This window comes from Drosophila miranda, chromosome 2 (genome assembly GCF_003369915.1).
Source record: "Drosophila miranda strain MSH22 chromosome 2, D.miranda_PacBio2.1, whole genome shotgun sequence".
Lineage (NCBI taxonomy): Eukaryota > Metazoa > Arthropoda > Insecta > Diptera > Drosophilidae > Drosophila > Drosophila miranda.
Genome location: NC_046675.1, coordinates 27,631,642 through 27,658,202, shown reverse-complemented (window position 1 = coordinate 27,658,202; position 26,561 = coordinate 27,631,642). Strand labels below are relative to the sequence as shown.

At 45.4% G+C, this 26,561-nt stretch overlaps 1 protein-coding gene across 1 annotated transcript in view; it reads right to left on the bottom strand.

Moving 5' to 3' along the window:
- The window catches only part of LOC108156179 (hormone receptor 4), a 33,138-nt gene extending 18,626 nt beyond the window's left edge, over positions 1-14,512 (bottom strand). The window contains exon 1 of the mRNA XM_017287510.2: positions 14,110-14,512. Coding sequence (XP_017142999.1) covers positions 14,110-14,133 — 24 coding nt within the window. The 5' untranslated portion in view covers positions 14,134-14,512. The remainder of the gene's footprint in view (positions 1-14,109) is intronic.
- Between the last annotated feature and the right edge of the window lie 12,049 nt (positions 14,513-26,561).

Genomic DNA, 26,561 nt, shown 5'->3' with positions numbered 1-26,561 from the left:
CACAATCGCACACATACACACAGTTTCTCATTCTCATGAGTGCAAATGCGAGTCGAGAGTGTATGTGCGATGTGCGCTGCTTGTCAGTTGGGATTTCGTATAGTGTGTCGGGTCGCTCGTTTTCGTTTATATAAAGGTACGGTTCCACATGCGCACACATGCACATAGATACAGTGTCCCACACACAGATACGAGTCTCATTTTGTGTGTGTGTGTGTGTGTGTGTGCGGTGGGTATGTGCCGAAGCGAAGGCACAGCAACAAAGCGAGGCACAGCACAGAGTTGCCGTCTCTCTGCCTCATCCACTGCTGCTTGGTGTTTGGTGCTTTGTGCTCAACATTTTTGTTTATTTCAGTTGCCGCCTCTCCGCTCCGTTCGTATCTGTATCTCTGATGTTGGCGCTGGCTGGCTGACTGACTGGTTGCTTGGCCGCCGCCTGGCTCTCGTAGCTGTAGCTGTATCTTTGTGCCTTGGTGGTGCCAGGTACTTTTGGGCCTCGTTTGGTGTGCCGTGTGCGCGCTCTGTGCTATTTTATGCGACGCACTGCTTGGCCTGACTGACAGCAGCCAGCCAAAGCAAAAAATTTTCTGTTGCGGCGGCGTCCGCGTTTGCGTTTTCGCCTTGAAACATTTTGCTGTTTTCGCCGCTGCCGCTGCCGCTGCCGCTGCCACTGCCAGAGCTTATCTCTTGGCCCCAAAAAAAAAAAAAATTGCATATGGCCACAACCAAATGCGCGCCAATTCTAATTCGAAGCGAATTTTGATTGAAGGTCAGGCGAAGCAGCAGAAGTGGCTGTGGCACAGTCCGACGCAGGCTGTGGACAAACGTTGACTGATGATTGTTGTTTAAGTCGAGAAGTCGAAAACGGAACGCAACGCAACGGGAGCAGAACCCAAAACACAAATCAAACCAATTTCTGCCGTATCCTGCTTCGGTGCTTTAGTTACCTCTTCGTTGCCTCTGTCGTCGTTTTCGTTGTCGCTGATGTCATTATTTTTGCGAAAAAGGCGAGCGAAAAATCGCTGGCTTACTCAATCGAAAGGGGTACGCGCTGTGGCACGACATCGGGTACGTTGTGGCAAACTTAGAGCTACTAGTTGCCGTTTAAGACGACGACGAGGCATACAACTGGTAGATAGGGTTTGAATAATAGATACTTAAGAAAATTGTAAAGTTCTATATGCATAGGGTTTTTGTGGGGATAGTACAGTACTATCACTTCTTCAGGTAGGCAAGGCATACACATACCAAAATACGGATACTCATAAGCATAATAAGGGATTTCCGAGAAATGCCTAGGACATACAAGGAATAGTTTTAGTCGTGTGATTGTGAGTTTTATAAAAATATACATTACTCAAATTACTCAAAGATTTCTGTAGAGTTTAAGTTTTATTATAATTCATTGGGGGAAACTCGTATCAGCACTAAGAACCCTCAAAAAACTAACCTCTACTTCAACCCCGCATTATTCTTCCTTGGATCGTTTAATGGTCTGTTCTTGATTCCGCTTTCGTTGACATTTTCCGCAGCATACTTTTAGAGCCGATGAAGTGATTACCGATTGATCGTATTGAAGATTAAATGATGCGAATGGAATTCAGAAGAAACCACAGCATCTTCTAGTCGGGGCTTACCCCTCCCATCTTCTGTTCGGTTTCTGTGTTCCGCTGTTGGTTTAGTTTAATTCGTGACGCGATGCAACAACAAAAAACAAAAACTTCAGTTTCCATGTGAGAGTAAAAGCTCCGAAGCTCTGCTGCTGCTCTGTTCTGCTATGCTGTCGGTTACAGCGGTGTCGCTGGCGATTTAAATATGTTATGATGTTGATGTTGCATGTTCCTCCGCGTCGTCGCCAACCACTGGTTTCAGTGTGGATATTCTCTCTATTTCTATTGCGTTTACTTCCGAGTTCAATGCAAGCAGCGGCGTTGCGCAACCGCCCACACGCGCTCCTCCTCTGCCTCTGCCTCAGCCTCTGCACCCGCCAGCGTTAGCCAGCTTTTCCGCCATACCAAGAGTGTGCGTGTGTGTGTGTGCAAGGCTGTGTCGTGCAAATATTTTGCTAGCATTCGCTATTCACACACATATGCTATGGGGACCGGCACCCCCTAAAGCTTCCATTCCCCCAGCCGACCTATCCATCCATCCCCTTTCGACCATGTCCACCGCCGACGCTCTTGCCGGTACTCACTCTTTCACTCACTCTCGAACAACACACATGTTGCTTCGGTTTAGATTTTAGACGAGTTTTGAATGCGAATTTATGGCCATGGACAGGAGGAGGACCAGCAAAAGGACCGCACAAAACAATGGCTGAGGCGGCGACATGGCGTGGCGCGGTGTAGTGAGATATCATTTTAGCCAAAACAGGTGGCCGCTTTGCATATTCGTAGAGTCTCATGGCACTGTCGAATGATTGGATTCCATTAGCCGGATTACGAGTCTATTCGCACTGCAAAGGGAACAGCAGGAGGAGCAGCTTCCAATAAATGGGGAATCCTGTGGAAATTGTGGATGCAGGCGTCTTAATTTTTGTGAACCAAGACACACGCATTACATTTCTCAAATGCATTAGTGCCCTATTTCCATATATCATAGAACTACCAGGAAAACTGTCGGTTAAGAGAATTGCAATTGTCTTCTTTAGAAAACAAATGGAATTTATTGACTTAAATAACTGTTGTTAAAGGACTCTAAGAGGAAATAAAACATAACATCTTAAACATCTTCTACTAGTAATTAGTGAATAATAGCCTTTTATATTTATTATTATTTATACTGACCTCATCAAAACAATTAAGTTATCGCAAGTTTCTGTTGCCACTATCTTACAAAATACAATCCTCAGGAACCCGTTCTATTATTCACTGTTAAACTTATGGAATCCGAAACATTATATGCCTTTATAAGCATCGATAGTATAAAATTGTATTTATTGCGTTACTTTCAATGAAAGTAGGTCTATGCTTATCTGTAGAAATGGCGAATAATTTGGCAAAAAAATTTGACGGGCTGATTAGTTTATAAAAAGCGATAAGCGATAGACAGAAATTCCTATTTAAAAAGCAATTTTAATAATCATTAAAGAAGTTATCGGTAGGAAATCTAGGAGTAGGGTGGGACTGTACTCTTAAACCAAATTAAAAAAGGGGAAGGATCTATAGCCAGAGCATTACCATGCCTATGTAAATAAAGGAAAGTTACATAATTGATAGAGATAAAGAACTTGCATCTTCCCTTACTGTCCAGATGTTTCCATCATTCTCTCTCTTTAAAAGCTTCTTCGAGGTGTACCTTTCATTCGATTACCAATTATCGATTGTATAATTCATATCGATCGATGGCACACGCGCTCCCTGCAATCAAATCTACTCCACGCCAATTATACAATCTGTCAACAGGCACCAGGACCCGGACACGGAGCAGAGAGCCAACCTGCTGTGCACACCCCGATGTCGACCCTGACCGATAGCATAGTGGCGCAAGCAGGGCAGGTACACTGATAAGAAAAGCATTCGAACAGGAAGCAACCTGCTGTCGGCGTCGCGGCTGCAGTGCAAGGAACAATCAGCAACAGAGGCCGAGGCAACAGAGCAAAAGCAGAATAATAGCATTGGAACGGGGCTTGAACGGCAATCGAACTCATAGAGAACACGTTCCAAACGTTTCTGCACTTGTTCGAGAGCGAACACCACCAACCATCAAATCGATCCAAACCGATCCGATCCATTCATTTCCGCTTTGTTTCGTTGTTTTCGCAAGAGGCTAACCGAAGCAGCCGCAGCAAGCAGATGAAAAGGCGACCATTCGGAACCAACGAGTGGGAAACTATTGCACCTGATTGCCTTGAAAACCGAGCAAAAAAAAAACCCCCCCAAGTCGAAACGAAATCTACGGCGAAATAAAATGTTTGCTACGGCGACCAGAGATCTCGCGGCGGATAGGATCGCTCGTTCTCAGTGATGATAACTTCCTACTCTACTCCGGCCTCAGACTCAGTCTCAGCTGACGACAAGTTTTCGAAAACTCAATTGCTGTTGGTTGTCGCCGCCTGAAAATTGCAGAGAAATTCCTTTGGCTTAATTAGCCTCTTTCGTTCGGGGCGAGGCGAAAATATTTTCAAATGAGAAACGCACCAAGAAAGCGGCACAACAACAGTAACAAAAGCCAGTGAGAGAGAGAGAGAGAGGAAGAAGCGAAGAGAGTGGAAGAGCGGTAGAGCGGGGAAAAAACAACTCTGAGCTCTGGCTCAGAGAAGAGCAGAGCACAAATGAAACCAGTTTTAGTTCATTTCGTTTCGTTTCGTTCATTAATTCAAAATTTCCATTTGAAACTTTTTTTGCTGCTGCCTTCGGCTTCTTCTCTCCGCTCAACCGCTGCTGCTGCTGCTGCTGTGCTGTCGTTTCTCATCCCTCCACCACCTCGCTTCCCTTGCCAACGTCATCCTCATAATCAGAGTTTTAACATTTTATGTACAGTGCTCACAGTGAACACTCGTTAAATCTCTCAGATTTGTGGACCCAACACAAGGCATTTCTACCACTGAGGCCGCACTGTATTTACACAGAACAGTCCTACCCTCCCCCATACACACAGTCACATAACAGAAAGAGAAGAGAGAAACACGAAGCGAGCTCGTTTCTGCTCGTTGGTTCGGTTTTTCGTTGCTCGCTTCTCTCCCACAATCGCAATGCTTGACTCACACTGCTTCGCCGTCGACCGCGCGCTGTTATATACACATAACCTACAAAAATACATAGCTCTGGCTCTGGCTCTGGCTCTTGCTCTGGTACGGGTACGAGTGTACATATGTATGCATCATCTGTATCTATGTGCGTCGCATCGTGTGCGCTGTCAGAGGCAAATGGCTTGATGGCTGTAGCGTTGGGTAATGGGTGGGAGAGAGGGTAGCGGTGCGAGGGGTTGCGTTGCAGGCTGGTTGGCAGACAGGCGGCATAACATCAGCAGAGGCAGCAGCAGCAAAAGCAACAACAACGACGCCAACGTCGACGTAGTATCGAGTTTTATATGTATGTATGTATGTACATGCGCTGACGCTGTCACGGCCTCTGCCCGTTTCCTCTCTCCGCTCCGCACCATTCACCTCACCCTTGTTCGCTTCGTTCATTCCCTTCCTCTCTCTCCCTGCTTTTCCCATATCCTACTGATTCTCGTTTCGTTTCGTTCGCCCGCCTGCCAACCCAGCCGACTCGACTGTCTGTTCGCTCGTCCGTCCGTCCGTCGGTCCCACCCGTCTAAATGCGGGACGGGACTGTGGGACGACGCGTCCGTCGTATGTGGGAACGAAATAATACCTATAAAAAAATTCTTTTTCCCTCGGTTTTTTGCCCCAGCTCTGGCTCTGGTCTTGCTATGGCCTGGCTCTTGGGCTGCCTTGGGTACGGAGCGACAACGAAAAAGAGAAAGACTTGTGGGTAGAAAACCAACAAAGTAAGACTATAAAGTACGTCGACTGCGGGTGGAGTGTGGAGTGGTATGCCATGGAGGGCCCGGACTGGCACTAGTGGTACTGGGGCTGGGGCCGAGGCAAAAAAAAAATTTAAGATGCTTTTGCTGAAGCGGAGCGAACCGGCGCTGGATGTAAGATCTGTTGGGGCTTGGTGCTTGGGAGCTCTGTCTCTGTCTGTGGCTCTGGCTCTGTCTCCGGCTCTCTGTTAGAAACATGTTGAAATGAAATTGCTGAACGGCAAACGACGACGAGTTGAGTGTCAGGTCGGACCGGCCCCAGCCACGGGAAAAAGAGGCCCCTGCGTAATGGTCGCTCGCCGTCGATGCTGATGCTGCTGCTGCGGGGGTGGGCAAATGCTTGGCAGAATTTTTGTATTAAAATTTTATGAGAGTGTGCTGTGGAGGAGGTTAGGTTGTTCGCTCGCTGGTCGGTCTGGTTCGTTCGTTCTCTTAGCCGCCGCATCAGAGAAACTTTAAACATGTTCGGATGGTCTGCCTGGTGCTGGTGCCGACGCAACTCTGTTGTTGTGCTAGTTACTCGAAATATCACTAAAAACAAGAAAGGAACAACGTATTTTGGGAGAACGAAGCTTTATATACCCTAGGAGATGATCTACCTACATATGTATGTATGTACATATGTATATAATAGATTCATCCGATTTGGAGGAAACACATAAAACGCAATCTGGCTAAACCTTCTACTTTTGGAATCATAAAGAAAGCATTTTAAAAGATCTGCTTAAAATATGAATACCCTCATTAAAGGGTATGGAAAAAAGACCCGCTGCAGGTTTGGCGGCTACGTTGTTGGATTTCGTTGTGGATGTGTGTGGATGGTGATGTGAATGTGGAACGCCAGGCCGAAACAGAGCGAACGGAATGAATATGATGATGCCGGTGGCAGAGCCAGGGACGGAGATGAAGGCCCGAAACCGCGACAGACACGGAGATGTTGGATGTCGATGAAGAGGCAAATTCGGATTCGGGCCCCAAGACTAGAGCGACCAGCTGTTGGCCTTGTGCTCTCCTCCTCCGTTATTGTTGTTGTTTTTATATCTTGTTGCTTTTAGCTGGCATTATTTTTGGAGACTAGCAAGCTCGCTCCGCTCGCCCCACCATATCGCGTCCGCATCGAATGTGAATGTGGATGATGACTCGTCTCCCGATGCGACTGAGTAAAACTTATCCAAACAACAACAAAGGCATTATTAATGCCTGTGTTCGCGGCGCGGCGAAGCGGTGGCTATTTTTGCTCGTGCCGCTTTTTGGAGGAGGAATTGCGATATTGAAATGATCATCAGATGCTCTATACTCGTAGTCGTATCGTATCTGCTGGGCCCACCACTCGATAATCATTGATAACTGAATTCAGGTGCAGCTGAAGATGAATATTGCTGCGGTCTCTATTGGCTTACTTGTAATGATTACTTTTTTATTAGGGATACGTTTTTGGGTCACTATCAGTTCTGGGAACACAGAAATAGACTTTTAGATTTGCATGGGATTAGGTTGGTGGAATGTTCGCATGTGTATGTGTATAAACCAACCTATAAGGATATGTAAATCTTCAATAGCAGATTTTGAAGAAATACACACATAAGTTATCGTAGTAGACTCACAGAAGCGGGAATTGAATGGAGCTGTGATATCAGTATCTCAAAACCAGTTTTCCAATATAGTCAATTATTTATGGACTGCAGCTTGACTACTAATAGAGTCATCGTAATAGATTTATGGAATACTCCAAGAACCGTTTCAAAATTTGTATCTAGTATACCATATTTGTACGAAAAAGTTTTAAGAACAATTTAAAGAACGTTAGTACACAAGATCTGGGGGCTTAAAAGTATGCAATAAAATGGAAAATCAATTGCAAGAACGGTTTATACAAACATGAACTGAACATGTTAAGAAAGAGAACATATTAAATATAAAATACAATAAATATTTGAAACCTATGGATGTTCTTGCTTTTACTTCTGTAATTTCTTTAGCATTCAATTTGTTCTTTGAGTTGCTATGGATCCCTTCGTGATTATCTCAAATTTCATCGTCACTCTCCTAATGCCAGCTTCAATTTCCGAAAGCTTGCATTCCTACGACCATGCTCCTAGAATACCCCTTCCCTTGCTCTCTTGTACACCTGTTCACTCCGTTAGCCCTTGCCAATTTCCATTGCCTGTCCGTGTTGTCCCTGTCGGATTAGACTTTGGCCATAGCCAAAAGCTGGTTAGGTTCTATTCTGTTCTGTTCGGTGCATTTCGGTTAGGTTGCGTTCGTTGGGGATGCAACTCCAATGCTGTTGCTGCAGCTCCCTCTCAGATGAGGTCGTTTTTATGATTTTACAGTTGCCACAGAAAGGGAGGGGTGCCCCCATCCACATCCGCCCACTTTGGCTAGAGAGGCTGTACATGCGGCTTTGGCTTTGTCCTGGCTCCGTGTCCGCACCACTCGAAGGAAGAAATGCGATTGAGGTTATAATGGATTTTGACAGTCGAAGTTGTGTCTCGACGACGCCAGCGCGGCGTCGCTGCAGCAGCACGCAGCACTGCAGTTGCAGTTTCCCCCCATACGTGTGTATGTGTTTCTTTTGAAGTGTTGCTTTATTGCGACTCGCTGTTCCTTTTACGCTTATTAGTTTAATTTGCTTCTCCCGCTGCTCCTGTTGCTGTTTCTTTTTCTTATGGCATGCAACATGCTGGCAGTCCAGGCAGCAGTGGAGGGGGCAAGCTAGCGCACGCTCTTCAAACAAGTTCGAATTCGCGACGCGGTTGCAAGGTGCACATGGCGCTGCCTGGCCTGGGATTTGCATATATGCAAAACAGTTAGCCGCAGCGGAGAGCAGCATCCAAGCGCACCGCAGCAGCCAGCCGAAAATCTCAGACAGACCCGCACTCACACATGTTGCATACGACTTTAATTTATGCCGTTTGTTTGCTCGCTCCCTCTCCCACACGCTCAAACACACACTTAATCTGTGCGCTGGCTCTCTTTGAGCGCCTTTTGTACAGCGTTTACCGTTAAAGCTATCAATGTCATCGCTGACAGACAGACGGACAGGTAGCGCCGCTACTCACTCGCTCGCACTTACTTACTCAGCCTGTCTGTCTATCTCGGTCGAAGGGGGTAGGAAGTTGAAGGTCGTTCATTCTCCCCTTCTCCCTCTCGTTCACACTCATATTTATTTATTACTTTTTATGTTGTTTTAATGACGACTACGACGACGACGTCTGGTACTCTACTTCATCCGCTCTGCTCATGCTCTGCTTCTGCCTTCGAATCACTAACTATTGGCATCTCTTTTGCTCTCGCTCTCGTTTATTTTCGGGTTATTAAACCAACCGCAGAAGCAGCTCTGCTCAGACTCTGCCTCTGCTATGCCCCTTCTTCTCTCGACGACCACTTGCAGTTTTTTGAATTGTTGATTAATTTTATTGCTTTTCTGTAATAATAAATTCGTTTTTTTCTCCGTTTCTGTTTTGATCACTTGCTTCGCTACACGTGACTCTCTGTCCTCTTCTGCTGCGCTGCCTTTACTTTGGAAAATGTCTGTGACTGCGCTGTCGCCGCCGGCCGCGACTGCACTGCTCTGCCGTCTATAATTTATTAATTCTGCTCAGAACGTCGCCTTTTTTGTTTTGTTACGCCTGTTCGTACTACCAAGTTCCCCTCCTACCACCAGCGACCTTTAAAGGGTTCTCGTGAGAGCAGGGGGGGGACCGTTTATGTTGCAATTTGGGGCCACAGCTGCTGTAGATCTCAGCGCCAAACAAATTGCAGATTATTCTTGGTACGATAGTGCTACTGCAGGTAAATGAACTCTTGAGAGAGGGATTTTAGCCACAGTAGGGAGAGGAGCAAGGTCATATGCGTAAGGAGCAACGGGATTCATTCACCTCTAAAATTAAACCCACGAACTAATCGAAACTTCTCCCAGTCAAACGTTCCACACAGACTCTTCCAATAGCTTGCAGTTAAATCGTTTTATCCTTCTCCCACACGAGCAATGCAATCCAATCCACTCGAGAGGTCTCGCCCATTTGCATGCTCTCGCGATCTCATTTCGCTCATGCAATGCACAGACAGCCAGTCTCTAATTAAAGTCACACTTTCGCTCTCGTTCACTCACTCTCCCTCTCTGGCCCACTCATTGACTCGTTTCATTCCCATTTTATTGTCATTTATTAGGCGGCCGATCATTACGTTCGACGTCGCTATCGCTGTCGCTGCCGCTGCCGATGCTGCCACTTGTGTTTGACAATTTGAATGGGTTTTCTCACGCCAGGCAGTGCTGCTTACGGCGGCGCCGCTTTGTCTTTCATTCATGTTTGAGACTGACTCTTTCTGCCACGCTGATTGCTTGGCTGACCTGCTTCCTTCTCGTTCCTCCATTCGTTCATACATATTTATTTAGCTAATAATATCATTTTATTCGGTATTATTTATGATACCCGGCCGGCATATCGACCCTACACCAACCCCAATCCAGATGTGCTTTGTTTTTCGGTCGCTATGTAAATGATGGGGAGATGATTTTTTTATATTGCTTTTATTGCCATTTCTCAACTAATCGTCGTGGCGTGGGTTGATAGTGAAAACGTTTGGTGCCATGAATGATTCGTAGTAAACATAAATGGAATAGCCAGAAGCAGCTGACTCAATCGGCTTGGGTGTGTAGCTTTCCATTCATTCACTCCGTTCTCTTTATCTTATGTGTTCTACAAATAGGAGGAATCTTCATAACCATTCTCTGTTTCTTATTTCTAGAGTTCTTTCTTTACGTTACGTTCAAAGTACAGCATATGGCTTAGAACTCTCTCCATTACTGAATTACATTGAAAAGTGCGCAACCATATCGGAGCTGGCTGTCCTCTCAAAGAGCTTACACTGCTTCCCCAATAACTTTATTAGCAATTTAATCTCTTTTCCTTTTCCTTTTTGTTCCACTGTTTCGCAGGCGCAACATGAAAAGGATTGTGCGACCCCAAAGCCCCAACAACCCCTTTTGATTATGTTAAATGCCTAAAAAAATAATCTTAGTCTCCGCTTCCTCCACCGTTTCCTCCTTCATCAACTCAAAAGTAGCGGCATTTTTCTATGCTAAGCTTTTCGTGTGTGTTTCTCTTGATTAGAAACTGCAAAGCAAAACAAAAACCGGAAAAAGGGTTTTTTTTATTGCTCTCCGTCCCGTAGGTGTGTATGTCTGTCGGTGTAGGTGTGTATGTCTCTCTTTACTTCTTAACTTTCGGCGATTCTCTTTTGTTGTTTTTTGTATTATTATTATTGTCGCCGGCTTTGCTCTGCCCTCTGCTGACGTCGCAGTCGCAAGCTTTTAGCATTTTAAATTGACGTTTATTATGCGCTGCTGCTACTACTTGCGTCGCCGTTTTGCCTTTTTATTATTTTTATTTTTATTTTGGTTGTGTGTGTGTCTCCTTGGCGCTGCCTTGGCCTCTGCTTGGTCTGACGCTGGCTGCGCGGCAACGTTTCTTTAGTTTGTTTTGGTTTTTAATTTAATCGTTTTTGTGCCCTCTTCCCCCTGCCAGCACACTCTTGCTCTTGCTCTTGATACTCCTGCTCTCTCTATCTCTTGTTGTTTTTGTAGTTGTCGTTAAATGTGCTTAGCACGTGCTGTCCGCCGTCGCTGCTTCTAGCTCTGCCTCTGCCTCTGCCTCTGGCCTGACCGGCCTCCTTCTCACTCCCTAGTTTTGTTGTTGCTGTTGCCCTTTTGTGTCTGCTCTTTGATGCTTATTAGCGAGTGCCATTCATTCACTCACTCACTCTCGCATTCATTCATTCATGACGTTGCCTGCTGCCGTCGCTTAGAAACAAGTGGCCAATAAATTATGGCCAGCCACAAGAGTCGGGAGCAGAGCAGGAGCATAGGAAAGCTGGCGTCAGTGTTAAAGCGGAAGTGCCAGGGTATGTTAAATAAAGGGAAGGCAGTGCAGTACGCCTTAGGAAGATTTAGAGCGGATCCCCAAATGATATTGGCCTGATCTCTTGCACTGTGTTGCCTTCTCTTGAATATACCCTGCTGCCAAACAGATCAAAACCAGAGAAAGAGCAGGAGGATTACCATTAATATTGCCGATTGAAGGGCGTCGTAATGGTGAATACACATAAAACCGTTGTATTAAATGCGGGTCGCAAAAAAGGGGTTTTTCCGACAGCACTGCCTACGTTTCTGCCACAACAGTGCGGCTGCGGCTTTTTCTGCTGCCACTTCTGTACGTCTCTCTGTGTGTGTCAGCTTTTTTATGATACGAAAAACTGACCTAAGGTATGTGCCGGCAGAGAGGCATTTAATTTGCATGGGGAACGGAGCGCAGACCCGAACCGATAATGAAAATCTGTTCTGCCTTCCTCCTCCACCCACCCGTTTCTCTTCAGCAACCACCAAAGGAAAGGTTCTGTGGGTGAGAAAGGGACCACGAGATGACCATTGGCAAGCGCAAGTCATGATGCTATTATTATACAACCGTTTGGACGTTTGGAACCTCACTGTGTCAAGGACAAGTGCGATTCTTTAAATGTATGGGTGTGTGCGTGTGTGAACTGTATTTATTGTTGATTTACCGTTTCACGACCGCTGCCGCTGCCGCTGCCGCTGCTGCTGCTCTTGCAGTTCAATCATTTATGTGCACTGAGTAGAAGAGAGAGTGGAAACTGTTTACTTCTCAACAGTTCGAAGTGGAATTTGGTGGATCATTTGCGAAGCTAAGAACTGACTGCTTCTGGTTCCTCTTGTGGATCCTCAGTTCAGAAGCAAAAGAGCTAAGGGAGCTAGACTTGGGAATGTTCTGGTAGAAGAAACTCGAATACTCAAACCTTTCCTGTACTTTTTTTACTTTCACACTCCGCACAAAATCCTGCACTGAAAACCTGTTACCCTTAACCTGTCCCACATTTCAAATCGAAAATCTTTCATATTAAAATCCATTTGTGCGGAATATTTGATCAAAGAGGGAATATAGACATTTCCGTAAGAGAGAGAGAGAGATAGAGAGAGATAGTAAGGAAGAGAGAGAATGAGGCCATTTGAGGCAATTGTGGGTCAAGTTTATTTCAATAAATTCCTGTCGTTTATTTTTTTTGGGCAGAAAACTTCGAAACGACCGAAATGCCGCCTGCAGAGGAATCTTAAATGCCAATGCACTTTACACCCCCCAAACGTGGCAGGCACACTACCCACCAACACCACCCATTGCCAACCACCATCCGCCATACGGTCCACCCACCTACTTGCGCCCACTCTTCGCCCCCGTTTGATGCATATGACATTTTTGCAGTTTTTGTTTTGCTCGCCAGCTTCTACAATGCCTCCTCCTACCAGAACCCCGCTGCTGTGCCACACGCCTCTCCCCTTCCTTTAGCTAGCACATCATCACAAAAACTTTCATTTAATTGCTGAGAGCAACAAAAAAAGCAACAAAAGAAAAGAAAGAATGAAAACAAAAAGAGAGAGAGGAAAAGCACATTTGGTGTTGTTGGCTTTGTTTACTTTACTTCGAAGGGGGGGCTGGGGAGAGGTGACCGATGAGCGATGAGTGAGCAGTACAACATCGGAGAATGGAAATCGAAGCGGAATCGGTTAAAGTGGCGTGTGGGGGGGGGGGTGCATGACGTGCTGTGCGTGCCGTGCCTACTACGAGTACCGTAACGTACCCATATCCGTGCCCCCACATGGGTGTTGCGTGTGTCTCGTCAGAGACCAGCACCGACCACCAGTGCCCGCACCCCTCTGTTAGCCGTTGACGCTCCTTCCTTTCCCATTCGATTCGAATTCGGCTCTCTCAATTAAATAGCTTTTCAATTGGGTTTTGCCGGTAAAAGGTAAATGGCAAACGAGGCGCACAAAACATAACGGAGGAGGATAGCAAGAAACTCGAGAATCAAAACAAAGAAAACGATTATTTATGTCAAAAATAAAACGGAAAGAAAAATTAGAATAAGAGAAATCAATAAATGGTATGGCATTATCATTAACTGAAGAGATTTTGAAGCACACAAAAAATAAAAATAAAAGTATTACATATTGGATATCATGGAATGTTTAAGGACTTTGTCAAACAAAAATGGAAAACGTGGAAAACAACTTCATAATTGATCAAGATCAGGCATAGTTCTAACATGTTTGATAGTCTATCTTCAAACCAAAGCATAATGGGAAACAACACAAAATTTGTAAATTTAATAAATTGTCTTTGGTAAAGCATAGACGATGATCAATGGATATATTTGTAGAAAGGGGTGGCCTAAGTTAAACGGAAGACAAACCCATCAGGAGGCAACAAGGAGTGATATGGATGAGAGGGGTGGAAGAGCAATGGTATCTCTCAGGCAATCATCCATACTTTTCTTGTTACAAAGGACAGGGCACAGCAAAGACTGTAGAGGTAGACTGAAGAGGCTCAAAGTTAGAATGAAGACCTCCATTGATACCTCTTCAAAACAGAGCCTAACAGAAGACTAAACTAACCGTAACACAGATAGAAAATGTTTGGAAAAGGAGAGGTAATGTGTAATGGCCCACGTATTTGATTGAAAATGGCTAAATGATCACCTTGAACACAATCAAGGTCTTTATTTCTTATAAACATAATATAAACCTTTATCTATTGATCTACTCACATTGGCCTCAGTCCACATCTTCATTGCATTGCCTGTTTCCTGCAGGATTGCTCTTTGGAGGAAAGCTCTCGACTCTAACGATTTAATCGATGATTTAATAGTTTTGGCGCCTTTTTTCTGTTACTGAATTATTAGTTCTAGCCCCAGCTCCACATGTTGCCGGAGTAAGAGGCAAGTGTTTACAGAATAAGATATTTATTCAGTTTTCACTCAGAAATATCACACACTTTTTTTGATTCGTTTTGGTTTTATTGCTGGTTATTTTCCTTGCTTCTACGGGTTTTGCTTTTCCTCCAGTTGGGAGATTTACGTAGTTTTTGCTCGGGCTCTGTGGCTATGGCCGCGCGCCGATGGCGTCGTCGTCGCTGGTCGTTGGCGTCTTGCTGTGCGAAGTGCAGAGTTCGTACTGAATGGACGGGGCGCTTTTGGCCAGGCCAGCACTGGCTGATGATGGCGGATCGGAGCCAGCCCCCGGCCAGGGTTGCCAGAGCTCGCAAGCCGAGTGGAGCAAATCGTTCGACTCCGACTCGTCGTCGCCGCCTGGCAGCCCTGCCACGTGCGCATGTTCTTTGTTGTTGCTGGTGCTGCTGCTGGCGCGCTCTGAGTTTTCCGTTTTGTATTTTCAGTTGCGCTGTGGAAAGCCGCCAGGCCAGAACATGCCAGGCGAAAGCCACAAAACCCCAAACCCTACTATAGGGTGGGGGGGGGGGGGAGAGGGGGTGCGGTAGCCAACTCCCTACAGCTCCTTGGGCTGGCAGGCACCCTTCCTGGCATTACCTCCCACTTCCTCCCTCCCATCGACAGTTGAACTATTTTAGTGCCTGAACAACAAAGGCAGCAGCAGCCCCACCGACACCGACTCCGACTTCGATTCGATTGGGGATAGTGGGGTTATGTTGCTGTTACCATCGTTTGCTCGTTTGCTAAAGTCGATAATTGCGAATGCCGCCCAACGGTCTCTAATCGATGGGCAGTCTGTGTATCGATAGGTTTTGATTAGAGTTTAGAATGGTAAAAAGTTGTGGGAAAAGGTTTTCGTATCGGAATATGGGGGTACATATATATGCTTCAGAGGGGAATGATCCATTCTTTGGTATACGAAAGAGTTTGTGGAGCTCTGATAATCTATATGATAAGCATCTACAATGGGAAAATATTATGCTATGTAAAATAATTGGCTCAAGATAGGTGAGGATACATAATTTGATTCTGTTAATAGCAGATCATCATAATCTTAAGATGTGAGACGGATATTTTTTTGGATCGTCGGCAAAGATTAATATCTATATCTATCTTACATAACTTGATTTTAGAAAGATTTTATATTGATAAAAGGATGTCATATAAATACATATGTATGTATATATAAATGCAGTATCTGATCGATGTATTTCAATACTATACTATACTAAACCTTATTAAATACGTATGTAGATGAACATAAAATACTATAAATGATATGTATAGTAAAAGAGCAATCGATCGTTTCTATAATTATCCTTATCAAATTAATTACAAAATTACTTCCAAGACAATAAAAGATAATGGGTTGGCTGTTGAGATCATGCCTTTTGGTTGCCCACGGCTGCCAGATAAAGCTCCCACCCAATGCGTCCTCAGCACACCTGATCTTGCGAATACGAGCAATTATACACAGCGGCAGCAGCGTCAGGTGCTGAAATGAAACGGCATTCATCCGCTGAGGCAGAGGCACCACATAGCCGAACGACCTTTTGCTGACTGATAAAATTGGGGTGGCAGGTGGGTGGCTGTTGGGCTGTAGATTGGAGTGGAGTTTGCGGCTGGCGCCGTCGTCGGCTTAGGCATCCTCCATGTACACACAAACACACACACACACACTTGCACACGCATACATAAAGCTTTACCCCACATGCCCTCCCCTGACCCCTGGAATGACTGCTGATTGCTTTGCTTGCTTGATGGCATTGCACACACTCTCCACCGAAGTATATATATATATATATATGTCTTTGCGTGTGTATGTGTCTATGTACTACTATAGAGATAGAATGAGCGAGAGAGTGAGAGAAAGATTGCTGGGTGGCTCTTTGTTTTGCACACGACTCCCACACCACAACCGAACACCGAAAGCCGAAGTTACTGAGAGCTTCGTGTTTGAGTTGGGACTTGTTCGCTGTTGTTGTTGTTGTTGTCAGTCAAGGCAACGGCGACGGCGACGGCGATGGTGGCCAAAAGCTAGAGTCCGGCCTGGCTCTGCCGCTCCCAATGCTGCCAATACTTTAGCCTCTTCTGCTGCGGCGGCGACTCTTTTTGGGGCAGGCAAACCTGGTCCAAAGCCCAGGCCAGGCCAGGCCAAACAACCGTCGACGGATGACGACGTTTTCCGACTAACAACGGACGCGCATTTTCCACCATTTCGAGGCAAAGAGCGCATTGAAAATTGTGCGACGCAGCGCAGCGTCGCAAATGGTTGCAGGGGTGCTGTACCCCAAAGGGGTTGCCAGGGGGGAGCATTGCTGAAAGAGGCTCTGTTAAAGCTCTAACGATGTTGCCCCGCTCTGTGGCGGCATTCATTGTTCGCCCTCGAGCGCCAAGCTTTGAAAATACCAGTTTGTGGATACTCTAAACAGAGTGGAGCATGCCGAACTGCAGATGCTTGAAAGGTGAACAATTTTCGAAGCCTTGGAGAGTAGGAGTATATTCAAGATAGTCCCAATAGCTGCCTATGCTTATACATAGTTGTCATATAGTAAGAGTCTTAACGCCGCAAATATCGTACACGATTTTTGTAGGGTGGATTTTGTGCTGGCTCCCGGCTCCCTTTAAATTTGTACCATTTCATTGGACGCATCCTTCAAATCAAGTCTTTCTGAATATTGCTCCTTAAGATTTTTAAAAAATTGCATCAAAATCGTATGAGGCAATGCCTGCTCAAGGGTATCCAAGCCTTCGATTCCTCCAGAAACCTAATCTCCATCTCCTTCCTTTGCTCTTATGGTTGCGTATTCTTTTGACGTGTGTGTGCGTGCGTGCTGCCTTGCTGATTTGTGCGCAAAACTTTACAACATCGCGTAGAAGCGGCAGAGGAGCCGCACAGAGCATCGTCGAAAGCAGCATCCCAAGCAGAATCAGAAGCAGCAACAACAACGATGTGGGATTCAGGCCACATTAACGAGACTCGGCAGCGACAGCGGCGTCACCGTCACCGCCGCCACATCGCCATCGCAGTTGGGGCCAGTTGCCGCCAGTTGGGGCTCTGCTTTGTCTACGGAAAGGTCGAAGACGGAGTCTGTGGTCTGTCTCCAGTCGGGAGTCTGGCTCAAGGCCTAAGGGGGATACCAGCAAAGGGAGTTGCAGGTTCTTCTGCAGTCGCCTTTGGCATTGTCCAAAAAAATTGGATTTCAAATGTTCATTGCCATTGGGGGGAAAGGATAGAGGGCTAGAGTTCTATTAGATGGCGGCGACTTTTGAAAACTGGAACTTATCCATCAATTTGGGGAGACGGATAGGCACTAGCTAGAGTTAGAAACTGTTGATATCTGATCAACCTCAGAGCATTATGGTTAGGAGATAGATAAATAGATGGATATATAGATAGATGGCGAAATTGTATATAGAACGAGGGGGAACGTTGTGAGTCGCGGCTAAGGCCGCGACTCTATATTCATACACGATACTCAGTCAGTATGGGTTCCTTCCGCCAGAGGGCGTACACTGCACGATAAGAGTGTTTATAAAGCAGAGGGAATGAATTTCGTAGCCACAGCAGTTTCCGTTGTTCTTTTTGTCTATTATAATAATCCATTCTTACTAGATTTAATAATTTGGTAGACATGCTCATGCTCTATAATTCTGCGTTTATAGTCTGCTCGTATCTTCAAAACTGAAAAGTTCACAGATTTTCGATTTTTGTGGTGCCGAAAAGGGATGGGGTGAAATTTTTAAATACACTGGAAACAGGGTGATATCACAGAAGTCTGAATATCGCATATCAGGACAGACGCACAGACATTGCTATATTGACTTGGCTCTTGATTCTGATCAAGAATAGATATGCTTTATAAGGTCGAAAACGCCTCCTCCTGAGTGTAGCACACATCCACTCTCAGCACAAGTCTAATATACCCCTATACTCACTTTGAGTATCGGGTATAAAAAGCCCAAAAACCCCATGCTAGATCGTAGAAAACTTCTGCGTGGAATAACCAGAGAAGATTTCCCCCAGAGATCGCTCACCGTCTGGGCAATCCATGACTTCCCAGCCCAAACCTCTGGTAACTCTCTCTAACTCCCCGTTTAATATTAAATCCATCTTTAACAATGAAAAATATGCAACTTTAATAATTCTGTGTTTCTAATAAAATTCTCTTGATTGCCCGAAATGTTAATCATTTATTGATATTTCATTTCTGCCACAGGCCTTTCTACGCGCCTCTCATGCCCCCAACTGCCCATATAGCACGACTCTTTCCCACCCACTCTTTCTCTCTGGCTAACTATCTCTCTCTCTGTCTTTTGTGTGGGTCGGTCGGGGGCATGGTTTGAGTGCTCGCTTTGATGATTTTGTTTTCGAGGCTTATCCACCACCCCCCACCATCCATCCCAACACATTCACAGTGTGTATTGCCTCTGGATAAACCACTCTCCTTAATCCCCTCCTGTGGTGATGATCGTAGAAGCATCATCTTATCTTATGATTTTCGGGCGATCTGGGGAAAATGTTACCTTAGGATTCAGAGGAGCCTCAGCCATTAGTGAGAGCTTTCACTGTATATGACAACGCTAAAGCACACACACAGGCACTCGCTCGCAGGCACATATATACTCACGCCTGCATACATGCTGTACTCTCGGATACATATGCATCCACACACACTCCAGGCATATACACATGGTACACACATACATGCATGTCTAAAGCAAGCAGCATATGAAGGCAAACAAAACTGAAAATGCGGTAAGGCAGTGGCGTAGTGGCGTAGTGAAATCACCAGAAAAAAAGGGGCTTTCAAAATATAGGCTCTCAGGTGAGGGAAAAGTCTGTTAAAATTTCTATATTCCTTCCTGAATATACATGTACTACACGTCTTGCAGCAGCGCAACTCGGTCGGTTTAAAATTCCGTATCTTTAAAGCCTAAACACATTTATCAACTATAATTTCAGAGCAAAACACTATCTCTGGACATTTTATTAGGCTAATCATCTATAATTCCATACATTTATAATTATAATTTAATTAACTTGGCTTTCTATAAGATTTGAAGCTCCTGCAACATCTATGATAACTTTCATTAGAGTTCCTCATTGTCATGTTCTCTAGAGATCTATTGCGGTTTGATTCTTGGTGATTTTAAAACGAAAAAATTAGAAGAGATCTTCATAAAAAATGCCGAGAATGCTGAAAATGATTTTGTCGAGTCGCACACAAACGTGTGTCCCCTCTTTGAATATAGTAAGCCCCTGGCAATGGCCGCTGCTGTGATGCGTTGCCTGGGATTGCTGTTGTTGTTGTCGTTGTTGTATTTTGCCGCACAGCAACAAAAACATTTTGTTCGTTAGACGAGTGCCACTGTGTATGTGTGCATCTGTATCTCTGCTGAATGTTCGTGTGTCAGTGGATATATGTATCTGGATCTGTGAGTGTGTTCAAGTTCCATGTAGTGTGTGTGTGTGTGTGTGTGTGTGTATGCAGTCCTACATTTCCATCGATTTAATCTATCTGACTACGACATCAGCCAAGCATATACACACACAACGAGCGAGAGAGAGAGAGAGAGAGAGAGAGAAAGAGGAGGCTGAAAACCCACCCAAAAGAACGAGAAGAGCAAGGAGGAGGAAAATCGTCAGAGAGCCTGCCAGAGAGCGGGTTGGCGAGTACGAATGCCACTCCGTCAGATGGTAGCTTCGCCTGAGACCTACGACTGGGACTGGGGGAATGGTTCTGCCGACTGGGAGTAGGAATTGGGAGTTTCGGGATGGGAATGGGAATGGGTGCTGTGCTGCTGGTGGTATTGCTGCCTTTGGGTGGTTGCTACTTCATGGCGGCATGAGCAATGTCATGATGCTATTGCACAGTGGGTCCGTGTATCCTAGGGTTTGGGTTTTTTGGTAAATGAAAATGGGAATGGGGTTCGCATTGCTTTTTGGCTCTAGCTATGGGCCCTGGCTCTGGCTCCTGTTCTCGGTCTCCGGCTCTTGGATTGCGATTGGGATTGCTGGCTGCTTTTTGGGACCGACTTGGTGCCGCATAAATTTCGCTCGTCTCGTTTCGTTTTCGAGTCTAGTTGTGTATGCCATACCGACTACTAATATAGCGACTACTACCAGGACGAGGACGACGTCAACGGCGCCACAATTGAACTGTCAGTAAGCCGAGTCGCTAGATGGCGTGGAATCAGAGGGGAAGCTATGAGATATAGAAGAGGGGTAAGGGGGTAAGGGCGAAGGAGGGGTAACTATAATAGGGGCCGGGCTGAGTGTAACGCATACCGCTGTTATACCGTTGCACGACAGTGTTGGAAAATTACGAAGGAATTCTGCGCAGAAAACCAAATAAATTTATGATGAAACTTTAACGGATTCTCCTCCTTTTTTCTTTGGGAGAGGCTTCAGGGTTGCCAGGCTGTTTCCTACAAAAATGCATTCGACTGGTCCTTGGAATGGTAGAAAGTATGAAAACATTTTATCTGGCACGAATGGATGAAAAACGGGGTAGAACAGTATTTCTTTCTGTTTTATTATCGATCGTAATGTATTGATATATCCCTTCGTATATGTTTTAGAGATCATAGAGATCACACATCCGTCCGTTGGTTTTTGCTTTCAGTAACAACCTGTTTAAGATCGAAAACTATTTTCTTATTCAAAGCTTTTGCCTAAGAAAATAATCTAAAAGATTGCTAAATTTATTTTCACTAAAAAAAAATGATTCGGAAATCCTTTATCTCAGCTTGGAAAGCTCTCTTTTTTTTCTCTCTGTGTAGACTTTTGCCACGGCTACAATGAAGCATCAAAATACGCCCCTGGCCCGCGACCAGAGGCGGCGTCGGAACTCCCGTTGTAGCTGGCTGCCACAAGGCTGCTGGACGGCAAAAAATCGAGAGCTGAGGGCAGAAGTTGGACTCAGGAAGGGAGCTGGGAGAGTTTGAGAGTCGGAGATGGAGCCACAGAAGGAGTCACTGATTGCCAGGGCCAGCGAGCGTTGAGCTGGAAATGTGGGTTGAGCAGACCCTAAGCCCCAGACTGTGCAACGAACTAAATAGAATGCCAGAAGCTTTGGATAGTTGTCCACTAGTCACACAGTTGAAAGAGGCAGGACAACGAATAGGGATAGAAATGAGGAACAGACTGCCAGTGAAACGACGATGATGACTAAAAGGATGGAACTATTTTGTTTCTGGGATTTTGGGGGTAAGCGATAGAGTGCGATGGAATAGTTGCATGTTACGTATACGCACTGTAGTATCATGTGTTGCTCTGTGTAATGGCAGACACAAATGCAAATACAGAGATACAGATACATATACAGATATGTGCACAGCCACACACACAGATACAGATACACTCATAAACATGGAACATGAGCCACGTGCATATGAAATATTGACCGCTGCATAAGAGAATTCGGACATTAAGTTTGTGGCTTGGTTTTGGCATCCAGCTTTCGGCTTTCGGGTTTGGGCCAAGTCGTGTGTGTTGTGTGTGCTGGCTTGGCTTGGGTCCCGGATCAAAGACTGAAGTGAAGTGTACGTTGCCCTGGCAACCCTGGCTATTGTTTGGCGAAGAAGTGGAAGTACAAAGGCAGCCAAAGATTGCTTCCAAAGAAATTAGGTATTGCGAATGTAAAGATACTTTCCTTTGGCCTTCAAGGGGAAATGTAATGTTTTTCAGGATAATTCCAGGAATATGCATTTAGAAAGCAGAAATTTTTGCGAATACTGCACTGAAATCCTACAAGTACTCTTAAGATTTCAGTGTTTGAATGAAAAAAAAGAATGACATTAAACTTGGAAAATAAATGACGGTATTTTATTTATAAAATTGTCTTACTTAAAAGTTTGGTATAATACAGGTAATATACTAGACTTTCCAACACTAAAACGTGTAAGAGTACGAAATGAAACGTTCCGGGCTGCCAGATCGTTTCTGCATGCCATAAGATCCAATATTGGTACGGAATCAAATGTGTTTCCTCTTCAATTGCTGTTTTATGGTTAGCATAAGTATTCCTCAAGTGGCTATTCTTCCCCTGCTCTTCAACCCAAATTCATTCACAATTAGTCCCACCCACTTCAACAACGTAATCCATATATGGGGCCTGCCCCCTGCCTGCCACAACCATTCCGCATTCGCATTCAGCACTCCATTGAGTGGGTTTTCACGCCTAATTACGAGAAATAAAAGGGATTCATGGTTCTCGTTGCTGCCTCTTGTTGCATAGCCGCAGAAACTAAGACTAAACCTGATTACAATTCTCACCAAAAAGGTGGAAGAGAAGCGTTGCAAAGTGGGCGTTCAATAGAGGTTAGGATGGGTTAGGGTAGATGGGGCTTTCTTTAAGGGATAACCACTTGTTACTCGCGGCTCTGTTTCTTTTTTTTTTTGTTGGTTCTTTTTTGGGAAAACGCCAAAGTCAAAGTGACCGAAAGAGCATTGAACGTAACACTTTCGCTGACTGCCGCCGCCTACTGCCTTCTGTCTGCCTCCCGATGACGTAGTCAAAGTGGTAGCAACATTGACTAAAAAGAAAGGAACGGGCCATATGCGGGTGCCGAAGTTTTAGATACTCTTAAACGATGAGTTGTTTCTTTGAAAGATACATATGTATGTACATATTTACCTACAGAGGATAACGCACACAAAAACTTTATTTTTGATTGATTATTTCCATGAAATCTTGATGGTTCTTTTTGTCAGTACTTGCTGAGCCCAAAGTTTCTGGCAGATTTTTGAAATAAAATACAAAATAATAGATGGATATGGCGTAGATATGGATACCAACACTATAAGATCCAGGATTCTAGTTCTCCATTACAGAAACCTCCTCAAAATCAGAATATCTCTGCCAAAAGAGTATAATGATAGATGGATGGATGGATGAATGAATGGTCGGATGGATGGATAGATGAACAGAGACGAAAGAGGTTGGATTATGGAGGCTGTGTGGCGCTTGCTGCTTTTTAGAGGTTTTCAATGTTGACGGCTTTGAGTGACAGGTTTTCCCCGTTGTTTCGCTGTGCCCCACTGTGGCCCTGCTCTCCCCTCTCCCGCTAGCAGATACCCCTTTTGCATACATTACAGAAGCAGCGATATAGGAACAGCACCAACAACAAAAATACCCATAAATAAATAAATAAAGAGCGGCAGCAGAGTTGAGAGGTGTAGTAAAAGGAGGAGGAGGGGATCACAGAAGAGTGCCTGCCCCCCTCGCAACAGTAAACTGTTCAAGGTCGCCGCTTGTCTGCTGCTTCGCTGCTTTTCGAGCATGAAAAATGCAAAACAAACGCCGACTGCGACAGCGGGCTTGCTCCGGACAGAGGCAGCGCAGTTAGCGTAGAGCTTAGCAGCGCAGCTTTCGGCAGGGCGTCCGTCTGCTGCAGCGACAACAAAAGTCTGTCATAATTCACATGCGAGAAGTGGTCGGCTCTCACCCTCTCCCACTCCTGTTCTAGCAGCATCTCAGCCTAGCCACGCTCTCTCTTCCTCTTCCTTAGCCAGAGGGAGGTTTTAGTTTAGAAACAGCGTCAAAACAGCTGGAAAAATGTATTAAAAGCAAACGTACGAAGCAGCAGGCAGCACCAGACGACGACGCACCCACACCACCACTCGCCCTCGCACATATACATATACATGTATGAACGGGGTGCATTGGCTTTGGCTCTCACACATGCGTGTTTTGGGAGAGTCTGAAGCCTGCATACAAAACCATAAATTGAAAATACGCCACGGCACTGCTCCTCCGATGCGATGCTTGGTGCTTTTGATGCTGACGTCAACGTCGCTGCCTGGCTGCTGTTGAATGCAATCGGTGCTGCCTTCTCTTTACTGCTTGCTAAAGTCACTTCACTGCTTGCTTTTCTCAATTGCACTACACTCCGCTCTGCCAGCTTCGCTGCCCGCGCTGCGCTGCTTCTCTCTCCGGGCGCTGCAGTTTGCAACAAAGCGAAGGGGTTCTGGAGGAGGGAGGTTGGCAAAGTTTTTCACTTTTCACGGCGGCGCCGCATATATAAAAAGAAATAATAAAAACCAAAATTTCTGCCTGCCAAGAAGTTGCAGCGGCAGAAGCAGAAACTTTCGCTTGGGAGCGGCAGAGACAGAGGCAGCGCTGATTAAAGCGCGGCAAGGAGACGAGTGGAGTCGAGTCGAGCCGCCTTCTCGCCTGTCTGCAGTCTCTTTGTGGCATGGCATTGTTGTCCTCTGCCACAGCTCCTACGTAGCGCCCGCTACGGTTTGCTAGACGGCAACAGGACAGAGGGGAATCTGATTCGAGAGGGAGGAAGAGGGAGGGGAATGGATATGCCGACACCTAGCCTCGTGGCATGCCTCTCCTACCCTTCATACATTTGCATAACTCCTCAACGCACTTTGACATGTGGCAGGCGATGAAGCACGGGGGCCAGCACTGGGTGGTAGTGCGGCTTGGGGGCAGGTTGAAGTGTTTTGGCTTATATGAATGAACACAGCCATTCTGTCCATGTGTCCATGTCTGTGGGCGCATCTGTGTGTGGATGTATGTTCATGTTTGTTTGTCCATGTTTGTGTCTATGTATATGGGTCACATGCAACGCACGCACTGGGGGCCACAGACAGCCTCCAAAACGTCAGCCAGGAGGCGGGCCTCCAAACAAAGGCAGGAGCAAAGAGGCAGGACCAGGCTCAACAAAATTGCGGCTTCTATGGCTGACCTTTCGCACGGTGGGCGGTCGACTAGGAGATGGAGAGAGGGCAAGGATGTTAATAGAGAAAGCGGGAAGAATGGAATATTAGTGGTAGGATGAGAGGGGGGAGATTAAGGAGTGCGTGGAGCGCTGAGAATTGGAGTAAAGCATCGGGAGAGAGGGGCAGGATAAGTAAAGAGTGTGATGAGAGTAGACTGAAGATTCAGGACTCCTTTCGAGAGGTTAGGTATCGGCAAGGTGAGCCAGAAATATCGGGGGCAGGATTCCAAGTAATCCCCACCTTCCGAGAGGTGTCATCCGCACTGCTTGTCGCATCACCCGCACACATGCCGCCACATGCCACCTGCTGGGCGCTGCTGCATTCGTGTGCTCCCAAAAAAAACTTTTTACCAGGTCAAGTCTTTGTTTTCCGGACAGCCAAACCAATTAGTGGGTCATGTTACCGAATGTTAAACGTGCGCCCCGGTGCCCCCATAATCGGACAATAAATATTGATGCGCGCGAGTGGGATGCAACACTACCACTTAGAGAGAAATGCTTACACATATATGTAAATTCATGTTTCATAAGGGTTAAGATATCTCTATGATGACTAAAGTATGGGAAAAGGAAGAGTACCCTGAAGATCTGGTGAAATTCAATGGAACATAAGGGTATTTCCATTAATATTTCCCATTTCCATTGGTAATCCTCCAAAGGAATCTCCAGGAACTTAATCAAAGATGTTTAAAATCAATGCCCTACAACCGCCAAAGTTTTTATAATCTATCTCCAATATGCAATACTCTAGCAATCTGTTCCCAAAAAAAAACAGGTTTCCGACTTTCAAATGATTCAAACATATTTGCAAAATCATATCGCAATCATCATATACTCGCACGTCGTAAAGAGGGTTGTTGCAACAAATAAATGCCCCTGTCAGCAGGGACACACCTCATATGATAATTATCAATTGCTATCGTGATCCTATCGGCATACAGCTGTTGGAAAATATAAAAAAGCCTCTTGTACATGTACTTGCTAAAGAGATGAAAGAATGTTAATATTTAACGGCTAGAAAAATCATGTGCCTCAACAGAAAACGTACAGAACGAAATGATCGTTCGAATCTTTAAATACTGCATTCCATTTGCAGATCATCCGAAAACTCTCTTATCCCATCAAATATCCTCTCATAATTCTGCAAAATAATACTCTATATTTCCGGTAGATTTCCCATTCGATTGTTTGTATACATTGCGTGGGTTTGTGCGCTTGACGGTCCGGCAGCTTAAATGCAAGAAATTTAATAAACATTTCTAGTGGAATATATTTTTTTGGTGTTCTCTGTCGTTGCTACCGGCAAAAAAACGCTCCAAAAACCCAACTCCCATTCTCATTCCCTCCTCCTTCCTTCTACCCATCCAACCCAACATCAATTCCTTCTTCTACTTAATGCCCCATCCACCAGGAGTTTTGCTAGAAGCTTCAGAGATGCTGCTGCTGCTTCTACTGCTTCCACACTGCTGTTTGTATAAAAACAAGGGGCAGCCAGGACATGGCGCAGGCAGCAGGATAGAGCGGCGGCAGCA